This window comes from Caenorhabditis elegans, chromosome III (assembly GCF_000002985.6).
Source record: "Caenorhabditis elegans chromosome III".
Taxonomy (NCBI): domain Eukaryota; kingdom Metazoa; phylum Nematoda; class Chromadorea; order Rhabditida; family Rhabditidae; genus Caenorhabditis; species Caenorhabditis elegans.
In genome coordinates this window covers 10,911,242-10,929,159 of record NC_003281.10, presented here as the reverse complement: position 1 = coordinate 10,929,159, position 17,918 = coordinate 10,911,242, and the positions used below count along the sequence as shown (strand labels likewise).

General features: G+C 37.7%; 2 protein-coding genes and 1 pseudogene across 3 annotated transcripts; all 3 read right to left on the bottom strand.

The window, feature by feature from the left end:
• Nucleotides 1–250: 250 nt before the first annotated feature.
• On the bottom strand, nucleotides 251–2,067 carry M142.3 (annotated as a pseudogene). Its single transcript has 6 exons — nucleotides 2,066–2,067; nucleotides 1,583–2,039; nucleotides 1,119–1,538; nucleotides 896–1,072; nucleotides 370–492; nucleotides 251–325 (listed from the first exon to the last, which is right to left on the bottom strand). Coding segments are annotated over exons 1-6 (1,254 nt in total).
• A 1,051-nt stretch (nucleotides 2,068–3,118) lies between these two features.
• Nucleotides 3,119–8,816, bottom strand: vab-7 (Homeobox protein vab-7). Its single transcript, NM_067000.6, has 5 exons — nucleotides 8,733–8,816; nucleotides 7,435–7,573; nucleotides 5,286–5,443; nucleotides 3,524–3,714; nucleotides 3,119–3,361 (listed from the first exon to the last, which is right to left on the bottom strand). Exons 1-5 carry the CDS (start codon nucleotides 8,772–8,774, stop codon nucleotides 3,148–3,150), a joined length of 744 nt encoding a protein of 247 aa, NP_499401.1. The 5' UTR covers nucleotides 8,775–8,816; the 3' UTR covers nucleotides 3,119–3,147.
• A 3,678-nt stretch (nucleotides 8,817–12,494) lies between these two features.
• Nucleotides 12,495–17,700, bottom strand: cut-6 (Cuticlin-6). Its single transcript, NM_066999.8, has 8 exons — nucleotides 17,629–17,700; nucleotides 16,785–16,866; nucleotides 16,522–16,733; nucleotides 15,480–15,828; nucleotides 15,227–15,429; nucleotides 15,026–15,168; nucleotides 13,760–14,330; nucleotides 12,495–12,718 (listed from the first exon to the last, which is right to left on the bottom strand). Exons 1-8 carry the CDS (start codon nucleotides 17,659–17,661, stop codon nucleotides 12,593–12,595), a joined length of 1,719 nt encoding a protein of 572 aa, NP_499400.2. The 5' UTR covers nucleotides 17,662–17,700; the 3' UTR covers nucleotides 12,495–12,592.
• Between the last annotated feature and the right edge of the window lie 218 nt (nucleotides 17,701–17,918).

Sequence of the window (17,918 nt, the reverse complement as noted above, 5' to 3'; positions counted from 1 at the left end):
GATTTATTAGTAAAATTTGGGTTTCTAGGCCACCTAAACAAAACTCAAGTCACAATTAAATCACTTTCCCACCACCATGAGATATTCAAAACCACGTCAGAGATTTTCAGGACTTTTCGAGAATCTGTGGCCTAAGTAAAGTAAAAGTAACTTCAAGGTCTCCTAGGCCACCAAAATGATTTCTTGGCTATCGAGTGCATTAATAGATGATATTGAAAGAAATAGTTTATTCTCGATTCAATTCAAAAGTTCACAATCCCTTTGGAACCGCGGACTTCTTACGCCGTACAGTAGTCTTTGTAATTCCGGAATTCATGAGGAGAAGCTGAAAAAAATAATTACCAAACAGTTTAATAGGTACTAGTATACCTCTTCAGCTTCCTTCTTGGCGATTGCCAAAAAGTTTGGACGCGGCTGACCAGTGACGCGTTGCAAGATTTGTGCGATTTCCGCCATTGTTGGACGATCGTTGGAATTCTCCGCACAGCATCTCTGAGGAAAAATAGTTATGGGGGTGGTTGGTGGGGTATGGGTCCTATAGTATTTAGATATATGAACCAAATAGATCCTATTGGATCTTATGGGGTATGAGTATATTCTACCTGGATGGGCGGCAATTTGGAATTTGGCACTCTGCCGGTTTGCCAACTTGCCGAATATTTCCAATTCCGACAAACTGCCGATTTGCCGTTCGCCGGAAATTTTCATGTCCGGCAATTTGAGGATTTGCTTATTTGCCGGAAAAAAATCGTTTGCCGCCCACCTCTGTAATGTACCCCTCGATGCACCATATAAGCTCTCAGGGTCTTTAAAATAAGTCTAACTTACTTATGTATAAACTTTTATTTGGTCCTATTGCTAATGGGGTTTTTTTTGGATTTAACCATACACTCACCGTCATCAACGTTTGAATCTCTGGCGGGGCCAACGGATGTGGAGGCATTCGGTACCCATCCGGTACCTGCTGAGCAACCTCGGCGGTAGTCAAACCCGGATACGTCTCGGCTGCGTTGTTGAAGATCTCCCAGCAAAGAATCCCGTAAGCCCAGACGTCGGACTTTTGGGAGTAAACCTGAAATAACAATAGATCTTATATGGGCTCATGAGGGGATACGTACCATGGATTTCATGGCTTCAACTGCCAGCCATCGGATAGGAGCTTTCGTGTTTGGTTTAATTTGGTAAATTGTTCCATCACGGGTTAAGCCGAAATCCGAGATTTTAACCTTCCCGTCTCCGTAGAGGCAATTTCGCGCGGCAATATCCCGATGGAGCATGGGCTTTGCATGAATATACTCAAGGCCCCATGCCGCTTGAAGAAGCATTTCATTTCGCTTGTCGATCGGCAGAAGCTCATTCTTTTTCAAATACGCGTCCAAAGCACCATCCGATGCGAGCTCCATCACCAGATAAATCGGCTCCTGCAGCACAGCGACTCCGTAGTATCTCACGACGTGTTGGTGGCCGAGTTTTCTCATGGTCCGGGCTTCCAGCATGAAATCCTTGATTTGTTCTTTTCACATTTTGTCGAGTTTCGCCTGAAAAAGTTTGGATTGTTTATGCCCTCCTGGTCAAAACCAACCTGCTTGACAGCAACCGGCACCAGCTTCCCACCCTTCTTAAACTTCAAAATTCCTGCGGAAACCTCTCCAAAAGCACCTTCGCCCAATTTCTTCTTAATCAAAATGTTATCATGTTCCAGCTCCCAGAATTGTTTGCGCACGGCACGCACAATCTTGCACGCGTCGTGAACCTCCATCTGTGACTTCTCGTAGTGACTGAGCATTTGTTGAATCGTGTTGAAGGACACATTGTTGTTCACAAAATATTTGCCCTGAGCGACGTTGATGATAAAATGTTTCACCGAACTAAGTTCATCGAGTTTGTTGTTGAACATGACACTTAGAATATAGGAGCGGGGCTCGCCGGGCTTCGGCTCCTAAATTCTGACCACGTAGTCACCGTTTTTCTCAAGGAGCTGGAAGACATCTTCTCGGGTCAGCAGTCCATGGTAATAGGCTTCTTTTTCGACTGGGGGACTGAAAACATTTAATTGTTAGCCGACATCTTGCGGGACTTCGCTGTTTCGCAACAGCCGACATATTTTGTGTCAAAATAACCAATGAGACGTCGGCTGCTTTGAAGCATTGAGGGCGGGAAACCGGGCATCCGATTTTAAATTCACAGACCGGCGAACCCCGGCTAACTACCTAGCTCATGCCCACCTTCGTGCCTTCCTCAAGCTTACATAAAATTTCACTGCATTTATTTCCTTGTGCCTACCTGGCGCCTGCCAGTTATAGCAGTACTAATTGAAAGGCAGAGCAGCCGACACTTCACAGGATTCCAGCAAAATGTCGGCTGCCACATTTGCCCCTCAAAACTCCCCAACTTACGTAGAATTTGATGACATTTGATGCGATGATGATATTAGTGAGTTCTATTGTTCAGGCAAAAATAGAAAAATTCTAAATGAATTGTTTTCCGATAAAATAGTTTTTTCACAATTTTTCTTGTGGCAAATTTTTTTTTTGTTGTGGCAAATTGATAGGAATCTAACCTCGGAAACGAGAAATAAAATTGTTAATCACGTCATTAAATTTTTATTTTTTGTGAATTGGAATAATTAGAAACTTTCAAGGCGTTTTCTAGGCCACGGAAAAAATCATTTATTCAGTGCAATATGAACAAAAAGATTGGGAAGCAAATAAAACATCTATTCAATAAAATGGAGAAAAAAAAGAATGTAAAAGAACATTTCACCGTCAGTGTGTCAGAGATTGTTTGTAAAATGAGACAAAAAAGCGAAGAAAATACAAATTTTGTGGAAATTTAACAAAAAAAAATTGGCAGATAATAGGCAAAAATTGAGGTTTTTAGGCCACGAAAAGTGTTTTTGGCTATTGAAAAAGCCTAATTTTAGTCAGAGCGATTTCTAGGCCAGCTATGTAATTTTCAGGTCATCTTAGAATTTTCTAGGCCACTTTAGAATCTCCTAGGCCACCGTTGAGTTTTCTTGACCACTTTAGAAATTTCTAGGTCGCTTTAGAATTTCCTAGGCCACCATGAACATTTTTTAGGCCACCTGGCTAATTTTGTCCATTTTTCCCCTTTTTTTGCCGATTTTTTTTTCCAAAAAATAGTGAATTAATCTGTAGAATAAGGCGAGGGAGAACTTGAGGAAGGGCTATTTGAAAAATTTACAGGTTTTGATTCATCATCATCACTTGAGGTATTCTTCGATTTTGAGGAATCGTCTGAATGTGGAGAAGATGGAGATTTTGTTGAATTTTGTGATAAAAATGATGGAAAACCTAATGGTGGAAGGAATGGAAGAGATCCAGCTGCTGATGGAGATGTGCTGAAAAATATTTGGAAAAATTTGAAAAAAAAACCTTAAATAATTTATTTAGCTAAAATTTTTTCACAATTTTATTTTGGTTTTTACGAAAAAAAAAGTTCCGATTCCAAACATTTCCAAAAATTGTGAAGAAACTTCAATATTGCCAATCTTCCAACTCACCTTGATCCATTATTCCCATAAGCTCCATTTCCGGGACCCGTGGCTCCGAATTGTGAGGCGGCAGCTGTTTTCATCCACATTTCATATGCAAATGGGTTTAACATGTAGGCAGCCATTTGTGGAGGAAAGGGCCACGCGAGACCACCGACTCGTTGCCGTTTATCTTTCATTCGACGATTTTGGAACCATACCTGCAAGAAATATTTCAGAAAATTCGACTAAAATCGAGAGTCACTTGCGAGTAATGGCCACTTGGCCACTTTCCACAAGTTTATTTGAAGTAGGGCAAATGAGAGTTTTCTAGGCCATCAGTAAGTTTACTAGGCTACCTAAAAATTTTTTGGAAAGTTCACAAAAATTCAAAATTTTGAGTCATGTCGGAAATGCATCGAGAAAAATTCCTGGGTTATGTCAAAGGTTCCTCGACCACCGTTTAATTTTCTAGTTCATAAATTATAGTTCCTAGGCCACCAGAAAATTTCCTAGGCCATCTGAACAATTTCTAAGACATCTGGAGATTTTCTGAGTTTTTAAAGTTTCCTGGATAATCTTAGGAAGTTTTAGATTATTTTGAAAAACGCTAGGTCATCTCAGAAAATTCTAGGCCAACAATTTTATTTCTAGGACACTGGAAAAAACTAGGCCATGTAATTTTCTAGGATTTCCTTTCATCTCTTCCCCCGCCCAGAATAAGCCTAACCCTAAGCCTAATAACCCTAAATAGCGTCAGTGGGGGAGCGTTAGCTCCAAGTCTAAGACTAAGGCTGAGCCTAAGCCTAAGCCTTAGACTAAGACTAAGCCTAAGCCTTAGCCTAAGCCTAAGCCTAAGTCTAAACCTAAGCCTAAGCCTAAGCCCAAGCCTAAGCCGAAGCCTAACTCATAAATTTCTAACCCTTCTCCTTCTATACTAATTCCCCCGAAAATCATATTGTAACTAGTTGAAGAGGCTACGAAGTTCTAAAAGTATGCCAGTGGGAATAAAAGGCGCGATACTCCGAAATCACTCATAGGCCCTCCGTTTTCTCCTGTCCTCTCAGCTTTTTCATTTTTCAAGGGAGATTGATATGCAGAAGAAGCAGCGGGTCCCGCGTGTATGTCATGGGAAATGATTTGGATTTGACGATGACGGCGGCAGGGGGACGGGGGTACGGTAGCCTATTATGATGCGGAAATCTGCTTCTAACTTTGTCAGTTTTGTAGCTATAAAAATGTTTTTAACTGATAAAATGTAGAAAATTGAATTTTGAATAATTTGGTAGTTGATAATTTTTTGATAGCTATGATATTTTCAGAGATACGAACGTCCAAAATGTGTTCAAACATGTGAGTGGCCTAGAATTCTCAATTGTGCTCTAGAAAGCTTAACGTAGTCTTAGAATTTTAATAGTGGCCTAGAATCCTTACTGATGACCTAGAAAACTTAGTTCTAGTTTTAAAGCTTCAGCCGTGGCCTAGAATCTTCAGTGGTAGCCTAGAATTCTCAATAGTTGTCTAGAATCCTTAGCGATGGCTTTTTGATGATCTAGAAATTTTAAAATTGGCCTACAATCAACTCTGATTACAAAGAATCCTCAGTGATGGCCTAAAGAGATCGTGGTAGCCTGGAATTCTTAGTGGTGGCCTAGACTTGTCAGTAATAGCTAAAACCGTCTGTAGTGACTTGGTCTGAAATATTATAGGTCGCCCAAAGAGCTATGATGTAGCCTAGAGCCATTTAATACTCTAGGAATTTTCATCCAATTTTTCTCTATTTTCAACTTACCTTAATTGTACCTTCTGGAAGATTCAACTCTGCCGCCAACTCGCCACGTGTCTTCCTGCTAACATAGTTTTCCTTTGCGAATTCCCTCTCAAGCCTCCCAATCTGTTCTCGTGAAAAAGCCGTTCGATACCTCCGCATTTGACCGTCGTCTCGGTTATCTGAAATTATTATAAATCAGCATTTCATCAACAGCTTCCCGACGACAAAAACACGGAGCAAATTATGTTTTTCGTCATACAGAATTAAATAATTAAAAGTGCTTTAAAATTCATCAATAAACGGCACAAATTGACTCTTCTTGTTTTTCATTATTAGCATCCCGGCGATGCGGAATTAATACATGCATTTCTTGATGAAAAACATAATTTCCACCCATTATCCTAGTGAGAGGGATTATGAGAGGAGATGGATGGCCGAGTTTTGGAATTCTAGGCCATGAGAAGGTGAAGGAGTATACTTTTGTGGATCGCTCATATGACTGGAGTATCCAGGTGATTCTAGGTTATGGATAGGGTGTTGTGGATCCCTCGAAGGAATATGGCCCATTCAAAAGGTTCTAGACCGTTAGGGAAGACTGTTGTTAACCCTTCAGATTTTGAGGGGAAGGAGGGGTTTGTGAATTCTAGGCCATGTGTAAGGAAGGGTGATCTGGACAGTTCTAAAAAGTGGTGGCAGAATTAGAAGTTTCTAGGTGACCAGGTCAAGCTTACAATATGCCGATCTAAAGGAAAATGGCTCAGATTGAGCTTTCTTGGTCATGTGGAACTAAGAGTGTTGTGGACACCATAACGGAACTTGGCCGGGTTTGAGAATTCTATGCTATTAGTATATGATGGTGCTTTGGGCCCTATAGATGTAGTTAGATTAGGTTGATTAGGCAAAGCAGAAACTCCCGGCTTCCTATACTTATCAGCGGTATAGTTGTCTCCTGACCAAAAGACTAGCTAGTCTAAAAGCCCACATGACATAAGCCTGGCCGAGCTTGCAATCCCTAGGCCAGATGTACCCTTCCCACTTTCACCCGTGTACCTGCCCGGCCGGAACATTGTGTCCTAATTAAATAATTGGTTCACTCCCCTTTTTACGACTAAGGGTGTCTATGAACTGATTCGACACGCAACACCAATTACATGACACATGGCAACATTAGGGCGATTGACTTCGGGGGAGAGGGGGAAGAGGTTAAGCACATCAGAGCATGTTTCCCAGTGTGTCTATCAGTGATCATATAACCCATTCGCAACACTAACATAGATAATTGACCACTAAACGACGCGTCTACAGTACCCCGAGAGGGGGGGGGGGGCAGGTGTAAAACAAAAAGAGAGAACATTTACGATATAATAGCCGACACCAAACAATCCTCATTCACACTCAGTGATTGTGTCGAAACCGCAACATTTACACATCGTTTATGATGACAGGGAGCTGCGTGGCCTAGGAAAAAGTCTGGCCTGGAAAGCAAAAATTCGGCCACGCCATGTTCTAGGAGATATGAAGCCTATTGAAATTGTATTTTCTAGGCCACAAAGAGAACTTTCAGGGAGGAGCACATGGAACTATATTAGCCCTTTGAAAGTTCATGGCCGTGGTTGAGTTTTCTAGGCCATCAAGAAAAGGGAAGCTAGTACAGCTTTGTTGAAAAAGCATTGGCGGGGATTTCAAAAGATCTCACTCAGTAAAAGTTGTGACGGGAAAATTCAAATTTTCAGAGTAGAAACTTTGGCGGAGAAATTTTTGGCGGGGAATTTGAATTTAAAAAAAACCAAACTGTAAAAACTATCAAAGTTAGAATGTGGAAATTTGTTTATACTTTTGGCCTAAAAAAGGCAACCTCAGTCACTTCTCGGAGGTAACTGTAATCTTTCACGCGTTGGTTCTAGCCCGTGGCCTAGAAAAAACTCGGCCACTGCCTACCCGCTCCACTACTCCCACGTGTCATAATAGGTGCTCATTGTCCATTTGCTCGTGTCAACCTCATCCATCCGCTCACCCCCCTCCACCTCAATCAATCTCCCTCAATTTGTCACCCCCACCCAAATACGGGACTAAATTAGTGTTCAGCGAGGAGATGAAGCTAGGGGAAGAAGTATTCTTGAATAATTATGTCCCTTCTCATCTCGGGCACACACACACCCATTTTTCTTACCATACGGATGATGACGTCCGGCGGCTGCTGCTGCTGCCGCTGCGGCCACCACACCCATCGGGTCATGATGCTGCTGCTCAAATGGAGGGGAAAATGAGGAAGCTCGAGATGCGGCGACCATCTCCACAAGTGATGGGACCTGGAAATGAGAATTCGAATTACGAGATGTTTTATGTGTTCGGATGGGGGGGGGGGGTGTGTCCTAGGTGATGGGGCTAAAGTAGATTTTATGCTCAACGTGGCCTAGGGACCCAAAACTAGGCCATAACAGTTTTGGGGTGTCAGGGAGGCTTTACTTAGAAACTAAGAGTTGCATCATCCTGGAGCTGTCCGGGGGTCTTCAGAGTTCGGCTAAAAGACTTTAGGGTGTCGAAAAAGTTTCAATGATATATTTTTTCAAATTTTTCTAGATTAAAAGAGGTAAAAACAACTTTTTTTATGTAAACAGTTTTTGATCTGAAAATAAAATCGACATTGTTTTACTAGACATAATTATTTTTCAACTACAATTGGAATTAATTTGAATACTAGAAATAACTGAAGTTTGGCTGTCAAAATAGATAATTTTCGGTAATTTCAACTTTTCAAAAAACGATTTTAATTTTTTTTTCTGTATTTCTTAAATCAAAATTTCAAAGTATTAATAAAAAAGAAAATAGTTTAAAGAATAATTTAAAAACTTCTAGCAAAACAGATTTTAAAAAATTAGAATTTAAATGTTTCAATAATTCAAATAACTATGCAACTATGCATTATAGCTGAGATTATGCAATATGACACTTTTTGATTATGCAACCTAATTAAATTGTCCATAACTCTGCAACTAATGCAGTTATCAAAAAGTTGACAACTAACAAATTATAGCTTAAAACATAATGAACAAATTGTTTGTTGAAAATTTTTTGCTTGCATTATTACAAACCAAGTTATAACCACTTTTAAACACTTTAAAAAAATTATCTTTTAAGCTTCAAACGCCCGATAATCTTGAAAATTGTGAAACTGAATGAAACTTTTACAGTTATCAAATAAAATTTTAGCAACATAAATCTTCTAAACTTTTATGATTAGATTAATAATTTTTCATTAAATTTTATTGCATGAAATTATATAATTTTTTATTTCTACCTATTACAGTTATCAAAAAAGTTGAAAAAATCCCTAAAAAACTACAAAAATTTAGAAACTTTAATTTTAATGGATCTTTGACAACAAGAAGTTTACAGACATTAAATAACAGTTCTACAAAAGTAAAAAACATGGTTCTCAAAACAAAATACAAAACAAAAAAATCTCACCTTATTAACCCCAATAAGGGACTCAATATCAAATGATTGCATGCTAATTTTTAAAATTTTTGATAGTTTTTTTTTCAAATAAAAGAACTTGAGTACTAAAACTCAAAGATAAAGGAAACAATAGAATAAGGCGCTGGGCGGGGCTCAACCTCTCGGTGACTACGGTGGATTTGGCCACGCCCCACGCTCAGATGAGAAGGGCGGCCAATAGAAGAGGGGAAGGAGTGCTGGAATAGAAAGAGACTTTAGATAATAATCTTTTTCCATGACGTTTGAAATTTAAAATACGGCAGATTTGGCATTTTTTTGGAAATTTAATATTAAGAGAAAATGTATTGCTTTTCAAAAACATCAGGTCATTTTTTTTTTCAAGTAAAACTTCAAAAAACCAATTAGTGGCCGAATTTTTGAGTTTTCCAGGCCACGTAACCAAGTAAAGGTTCTAGGGCCCTTACAATGAAGAATATTACACAATGATTAAAATTATTTTGCAGACAGTCTAATTTTTTTTCTAGACCATGTTTCCTAATACCCACGAGGTACCTGCGTGAAAGTTCCCCAATAACGGTTCTCAAAAAACTTCAGTATTCTAGGCCACGTGATCAAGCTAAAGTTCCCGGCCGTTACGATGAAATTCAAAATGAAAATTTTCGAAAATTTCACGGAGGTGGCCGAGGGTTCAAATTTTTTAGGCCACAAAGCAACTGGAGCCCCTTAGCTCATTCAATGTTTCATATTAATATACAAATTATTTTCTCTTTTACGGTGGCCTAATTTTGATTTTTCTAGGCCATGTGCTTAGCTAGGTGAAACGGATGAAAAAACTTATGTAAGTATTTTCAACATAAAAATTCAACATTCAAATTGACAGGTGGCCTAACTTGAATTTTCTAGGCCACTTTTGCCGAGCTCGGCAAATTCGGCAAATCTCTTTTTTCAATATTTGCCGAGCACGGCAAATTCGGCAAATTCGGCAAATTCGCCGTGCTTAACAAACTCGGAAAAATTTGATATTTTTTTATATTTTTTGGAGCACCAAAACTACTGAATTCTTAACACACATCTGGTTTCTGAATAAGTTCCGCGTAGAATGTCTGTTTAAGCATCAAAATAGCTCAATTTTGTATCATTTTACTAAATTTTTGGCTAAAAAATCAATAGTTTTAGTCAAAATTGTACTGTCAAATTTTTGACGTGTGCGGCAAATTTCGAAATTTGCCGAGCTTGGCAAATTCGGCAAATCTACTTTTTTGAAATTTGCCGAGCTCGGCAAACGGCAAATTCGGCAAATTTGCCGCACACCCCTGGTATGTATGATCTCACCGTTCTAATAGAAATTCAATTTTGCGAAATCAGAGTTTTGAAGTTTCTTGGGATTCCCATAACCTTTTTTTCAAAACTTTAAAAGCCATCTACACAATGGCCTAGTTTTTCTTAATTAGGCCACAAAGTCAGATGGAAACAAAAAAGTGTTCCTCCCCATCAAAAAGTGATGAAAGCCTCATCAAAAGTCATTAAGTGACATGACTAAGCAGCTCTTTTATTGTCATTGCATGTATCTCCCCTAAATGTTGCATCGGGAGAGAGAGAATGAATCATTCATCAGGCATTCCGCTCCCCCTTCTCTCTATTTCATTACTTTTTGGTATTGATACACTTGAATACATGTGGAAGACAATACAAAATGGTTTAATGTTTACTCTATTTGTAGGGCATGTCCCTTCAAAAGTTGAGTATAGGCAGTGTGCCTGAGAACACTGGAACTTCCGAACCAGGGGTGGGCCGCGGTTGCCGAAAATTTTAAAATTCGGCAATTTTGAAATTCCGACATTTTTTGTCCGATGGAGCGCGCTTTCATTGTTTTTTTTTCACTTTATCTCTTCATCAAGTTTTCCATCGCGCTCCATCTACTCAGAAAAGAGAAAAGACTTTAAAATCTAAAAACGTTCACTATTCTCAGTACTCACAATTGCAGTTTAGTATGGTCTAGAAATTTCAGTAAACTTTTTGGAAAAATGTTGCGTAGGTGGTTTCAGCTACCTAGCTGCATGGCCTAGAAATCAGAAAAGCTCGGCCATTACTTAACACAAATTTTTGAGTACTCTACAACAATCAGATCAGGTTTAGTTTGTGGACTAGAAATAAATCTCAAACCTCAGAAAACTCGGCCAAGTTTTAAAATTGTTTTCTACAAGCATGTGGCCGAGTTTTTCCGATTTTCTACGCTATTCGTTATTTTAAGAAGAATTGGAGATTTTTCCTACCTGCAAAAGTACCTAAGATGTCGGAATATTCTAAAAATCAGTTTTCATACCACATCTCTTTCACATCACACCAATGAGGCGTACGAGTAGGCGGTAGGCCAAAGCACGTGCCTACCTACGAACTATGTAAAGATCACTCGTAATAGATATGCATAAAATGTAAGTAATCGCACCTGTGTTAATTTCCTAATTAGTACCATAACCGGAAAAGGTGATAAAATCTTATTTTCAACCCCTCGGAAGGTTCAAACACACCTTTTCCGCTCGTAAAATACACCCCTTGGGATATAATGACACAAAGAGTGATACAATATGGTTTTAGAAAGAGGGGGGTGTCTCTTTCATTAGTCCCAAGAGGGAAACTATGAATATGGGGGCAGCGCGGTTTGTGTGACATGATATAGTATGTTGAACAAATTCATTTACGAGATGAAGCTTATGTTTTGGTTTTGAGACAAACGGGGAAAGAGATTTTGGGGTACGGTAGTCTCGGTGAACATTTTTAAAAGAGCGCTACGAGAAAAAAGAAGTGCAAAAAAATCCAATTTTATGGGCATATACAGTAAATTGTAAGCATTTGAAAATGTACATATTTCTCAAATATTCAAAAATTTGGCTAAAAATTTCAAGAAGAAATTTCAGAATTTAAGGATACACTTTGAAATTGCCTGAATTAAAAACTTCCAGCAAATAAGCAAAACCGGCAAATTGCCGATTTTTCAAATTTGCCAGAAAAACGGCAATTGCCGAAAATTTTCTGCAAATTGTGGTTTTGCAAAATTTTTTTGGAAATTTGAAAATTTCAATTTTAATCGGCAAAATTGTATGAAAAAGCACAGTTTTAAGTGTTTTCGTCTTATAAAAAATCCATTTAAAAACCTCCGGCAAATTGATATCCGGTAAGCGGCAAACCGGCAAATTGCGGAATTGAAAATTTCCGGAAAATCGGCAAACCGGCAATTGGCCGAATTTGGCGACAAATAAATTTTCCGCCCCCTCTCTCCTCCAAAATTGGCGCAAACTCATCTGAGTCATCATCTGCGCTGTTTTTTGCTTCGAAATAAAAATCATTTCAAAAATTAAAAACAATTTTATCACGATATTTGGAATTTTCTCACACATCTTCTTTACGGATATTATTACATCACAATATTCCTCCCGTCGATCGGTTCACAGTTGTTGATGATATCTTACGCCATCAGCTCCCAAATCGTATTCCTCTGAGCGGCATAACACGAGTTATTACAAGAAAACGAGCAAGATTACGAGCCGTGTAAAAAAACTTGTCACTTGTCATCTGTTGCGTAGTGTTGTTGTGACACCGCTCGCCGCCGCTACCACCTCTACGGACAGGTATACGACACCCTGGACGGGTGGTAGTAAAAATGGAGACAAAAGGACCGCCCGTGAGCACTATTTGATGTCATGATTGTTGTGACAAATTGCACGGGAGGAAACTTGGCAGGGGTAATTGTTAAAGGATAAAGGAACATTTAAATAAATATCATATATGTATTTAATATATCAATAAATAAGTACACCGTATCAAAAAGGAGGATATTGCACAAAAATTAATGTAGAAGAATGGAGAAGTCTCTATGCAGGTTTACATCTTCTTTTCCGGAATGTAAACCATACTGTCAAAATGAATACGAATATATTTGTCAAGGTAATTATGCCCATTATCCAGAGATTCGTGTTGATTAGAGGGTATGGGAGAGGCTGAAAATAACATTTTTGAATGTCGGTTTTAATAGGATTTATAATTTTTTTTTGAAAACTGGAAATTTGTTTACGACGCGATTTTCTATAATAATGAAGTAAAAGTATACTGATTGCTTTTTGCTAAAAACCCTTCCAATTGTTCCAAAATAAAAACAAAATATTCCAGTAAAACTTTTCAAAAAATTTTGGAAATTTTTTTTTGACAGTCAAAAAGTGGCAGTTACTGAATTTCTGCCATTTTTTGAAAAAAACTATAGCAAAGTCGCATTCTTGAATCCCTACAAGACCATAAAATCAGATGTAAAAATGTTTTTGATCGCCGATTTCCAATCAAGTGGCAAATTCTGAGAATTTGCCAATTTTCAAAAAGTCATATAAAATTTGGAATTTTTTTAAAATCATTGTTTCTATGATATTTGGTAATTTTCCCTACTGGCGCTACTCCACATTTAAAATTACTGAGCTACCAAGTAAACTCGATGCACCATATTCAAATTATAAGATGCACCTTAACTTTGGACACTTTTATCTCCGTTGGTTGGGGTTTTATACTATTTTTTAGTGTTGATAATTTAATAATGTACGTAGTAGAACATTAATCGAGGCACCTTACAATTTCCCTGAATGGGTAAAATTACGGATAAGTTAAGATATTTCAAACTTTAAAAATTAATTAAAATTCCACGAATAATGTCAATTACAATTGCGGTGAAATATCAATTTTAAAAATTAACATGAAGTTATTTGAAAAATTATAAACCAATTTCACGAAAATCAACGCTTAAATTGAAAACCAATTGCGTGAAATTCGCGGTGGCGTCACAAAAATTCAAAAAGTATTTTCCCGCCATTTTGTGTGCAGTGGAGCGATGGGATAACCTGGCTCTACGTGAAACTTTACAAAAAAGTTAACATTTTGTTCCTAGTAAAAAAGGAGCAACTACTTTTAAGTTCTTACATATCATGACAACTATTTTTCTACGAATTTTCGATTTTTTGATTTGTTGAAATAGAAAAACGAAAACTGTATGTTGTTACTTGCTGACACGCTGGCTCCTGTTCCAGAACCGTAACAGAATCGGTAAATACATCAATAGTTCCAACACCATCCGCCAGTCGCCTAACCAATTTCCTCCTTTTCTCCGGATGATGATGATGATGATGACCATCCTCACCAGGAAGCTTCTTACAATTCTGTGGAGGAGTAATCCCTTCACATCCTCCATCATATTTCAGACATAGTGTTATTTGACACTGAAATTGTAGTACCGGGCGGTCCGCGTACTTAAATACGTGGTAGGGTTTCGTGGCGAGACGCAGAGAAGTATCGTAGTCCGGAGTTGAGAGAAGCACCGCGTCTAGGCCACAACCATTCGAATCAAGAATATCCACTCTATCACCGTAGCCGTTATCCACATAGCAAGAGTGAACTAACATTCCGAAAGTGTCCTTATCAGCACCCTCCACTTCAATGCATTCCCATCTATGATATACACTTTCACCGAGAGTTGCAAAACGGACTATTGGGCCATCAGGGGCGCCTTTTCGGAGGGTGTAGGCACATTGAGGCATTTGATAGATTTGCTCACGGAACACTGTTGTGATCATACTGTAATAATACATTTTAAAGATATGGATTTTATTTGGATTCAGTGACAATGTGGTTATAAAATTATTTTATAACTTCCCCAAATTGCCGTAGTTTTTTAACAGGCCGGCAAATTGCCGGAATTGAAAATTTCCGGCAAATATGCAAACCGGCAAATTTCCGATTTGCCTAACTTGCCAAAAATGGCAAATTGTGGCTTTACACTTTTTTTTGGAAATTTCAGAAATTCAATTTTAATCGGCAAAATTGTACGCATCCTATGAATGTTCCTACATCTATTTTGAAAATTAAGGAAATTCTATGAAAATATCCAAAGAAAACGGAAAAAAAGTTTCAAAGTTTTTAGTGTTTCCGTTTTATAAAACATCCCTCTAAAAACTTCCGGCAAATTGATGTTCGGCAAACGGCGAATCGGAAATTTGCCGAAAATAAAAATTTCCGGCAAGTCGGTAAACCCGCAAATTGCCGATTTGAAATATCGTAACAACGAAATATCGAACAAATTGAATAGAAAATCGACAACTTTCCGTTCTCCATTTAAAAAAATCGAATAATTTGCGATTTATTGATTTTCCAAAAATCTAAAAATGTTCGATTTTCGATTTTAGGAAAAATCCAAAAACCGACACCCCTGGTCCCATTCAGACAATAAGCCAAAAACCCTGAATTTATTATGTACCCTATGAATAACTAACCTGACAGATAGTGGTACGGTAACATGCTTGTCCGCTTCCATGTAAAAACATTGAACTTTAACAGTTTGATCGGTTTTTGTCATGAATAATGAATGAAACATGAACACAATACTGACTTCCACAAAGATTCCTTTTGGGTTCAGCTGAAATCGTTTATAATTTCGAATTTTGACGTGTCAAAGAAGTATCCCAAATTCTCACCGAACGATATCGATGTACATTACAAGCCGAAAAGGGGACAGTGAGCCCAATGCTCCGAGAATCTGGAAACTTTTCTGGTCCAGCCCGACATTCTTCGTCGTGATAGTGATCCATGACAAAGACATTTCCCTCGAACGGCTGTTTTGTAGAAGCTTTCACTCCGATGCGATCAGGTCCACAAATGATTTCAGGGGTCCCCGGGCCTAAAAAACGTTCAACATGGACTATTCCTAGCTTCCCCTAGAATACTCACGGAATTCCGTCTTGCACATGCTCCAAGTCAGTGAATCGGCCAGTGCTCTATCCAGCTGCTCGAAGGACTCCACCGTAAACACTCTGACGGGATTTCCGGTCATCTGGTGCAACTGATGAACATTCACTAAATTTGTCACCCCAATCGCATAGACCATCACATCAGCATCTCGGAGCAATTGAGATGGCTCAGAGACGTCATCTTGGCTCTGTCCATCTGTGATCACTATTGCAACTTTTGGAATGCCTGGTCGAGCTCCTTGAAGACCTTTTTCGAGGGTTAGACGAAGGGCTTGGCCGGTGTTTGTGGCCCCACTTTGGTATTCAATTCGTTGAATTGCCCATTCTAGCTGTAAAATTTAAAATATTCGAATTTACTTATGTTTCTGTTGCTTTTTTCCAATGTGTCTGATTGGTTAAATAAATTTGTGTATTAAAGTCATTTAACAATCAAAGTGTAAGATCTTGCAAAAACCCCTAATTTGTTAAAAACCACTTCTATAAAAACCCAGAAATTTTGATGGTACTACAAACCAGGTGTGGGCGGCAATTGCCGCTCGGCAAATTTGGCAACATTGGCGATTTGCCGGAAATGTTTACACGATTTTTTTATAAGATGGAAACACTTACAAATGTGCTTTTTTGAAAAAAATTTTTCTCGTTTCCTTTAAATATTTTTATAGAATTTGTTGACTTTTCAAAATAAATGTAGGAACATTCATAGGATGCGTACAATTTTTCTGATTAAAATTGAAATTCTGAATTTTCCAAAAAAAAGGTGCAAAACCACAATTTGCCGGAAATTTTTAATTCGGGCAATTTTTCGATTTGCCGGAAAAATGATATTCTGTCCACCCCTGTTTTTAATGTAAAAAAAACAAAATTTTGGGGAACTAATAAAATAATTTTTAAACCCTTTTCGGCAATTATCGTTTTTCTGGCAAATACGGCGAAATGGCAATTTGCCGATTTCCCAGAAAAAGCCGTTTGCCTCCTACCTCTGCTACAAACTAGAAGCCATAAACTTCACTAAAAAACATTACCTGTGTTGGATGATTAAACTGTCCCAATGAGAATTCGAGTTTAGGTGTCTCGGCGTACTGTATCAATGCCATATGACTACCATCTTCTGAGATATTCAAACGAGACGCCAAATGCATTGCAAATGAGAGCTGTTTTTTGAATGTGTCATCTCCAATTGAGCCACTTGCATCTAATAGGAGAATCACTTCAACTGCCTTGTGAGTAACGCATTCTGGGTAGCGATTTTTTTTTTGAAAATATATTTGAAAAAATTTAGAATTACCATGAATTAGTTCCGAGTCAACAAGGCCGTTGTCAATTGGGTTTGCGGAGCAGATAAGGATTAGGCTTAAGAATGAGGTAATCTGGAATTAAAATTAAACTTATGTCTAGGGTTTTTCATGACCTACAAATATTTTTTTTAATTCGTTTTTTTTTTCGAATAAAATTATCAATTGTTTCACTTTGAAAAACATATGAACATCATTTGGGCTGCCAATTATCAAAATAAAATGTTTCCACAAAAACTTCTGATGAATTTCAAACAAATATAGTTTTTATATATTTTTTTTTAATTATATAAATTTTCATAACCAAATGTCATAGTGAAACCTTTAAAAAGCGTTTAATTTTGATGTTAACATTTTTATTAATTTCTAGGTTACCGCTTTTAAATGGCATTAATAATTTTTGTTTCGACAGTTGGGATTTCAATTAAATACACTCATAATAAATAAAATAGCCGTATGTAATAAAAAACACTCTAAGAATTCATAAATTAAAAAAAATGTTAGCCAAAATTTGTTGGTAAATTTCGAAGCAATAGAGAAATTGAGCAATTTTACATGTTTGGATTGGCACATAATTCAAATTTTTTTAAAAATATTTTTATTCAAATACTTTGTATTTAATGTGAAAATAATTATTCAATACAAAAAACCAGAAGGCTTGCAGAAAAATCCTTTTTTTTTCCGTCAACTTCCAAAATTTGTGAGTGGTAAAAACTTCGCAAAAAATCACTTTTTGAAAAAAGTTTTTTTTTTAATTTCGAGTTTTTTCTAAGTTTATAGCTGATGATTTTAGCCCCAAAGAAATGCTTATAACAATTTTGACAAAAAAAACCGTACCGATAAGGAAATGTCATAAGGGATCGGTCTCATCTCATTTCGCAGAAGAGGCGACTGCAAAACGCGAATAATAATCAAAAAGTGAGTTTGATCATTAATTCATTCGGAAAGTGAAAACAACGATAAAATTTCAATTTAAAATTTGAAAGCCTGCTAGATAAGATGATGAACGGATATGACAAGCTGTTGTTGATAATCAATCAATAAAAGAAGGCTTTAGGAGAGGGAACCAGAAAAATGAAAACAGGAAGAAAGGGATGAGGAGGAGGAGGAATAACAACAATAGAAGT

Bases quoted from the DNA above. Each gene is read 5' to 3' on its own strand.
- vab-7 (NM_067000.6), bottom strand. From the start codon at position 8,774: ATGCAATCATTTGATATTGAGTCCCTTATTGGGGTTAATAAG. The intron at 7,574-8,732 runs GTGAGATTTTTT...TCTCATTTCCAG, and splicing joins CCCTTATTGGGGTTAATAAG to GTCCCATCACTTGTGGAGAT. The intron at 3,715-5,285 runs GTAAGTTGAAAA...TATTTCTTGCAG, and splicing joins TTCCAGAAGGTACAATTAAG to GTATGGTTCCAAAATCGTCG.
- cut-6 (NM_066999.8), bottom strand. From the start codon at position 17,661: ATGAGACCGATCCCTTATGACATTTCCTTATCG. The intron at 15,829-16,521 runs GTAATGTTTTTT...TAAATTTTACAG, and splicing joins AGTTTAATCATCCAACACAG to CTAGAATGGGCAATTCAACG. The intron at 15,430-15,479 runs GTGAGTATTCTA...AACGTTTTTTAG, and splicing joins CATGTGCAAGACGGAATTCC to GCCCGGGGACCCCTGAAATC.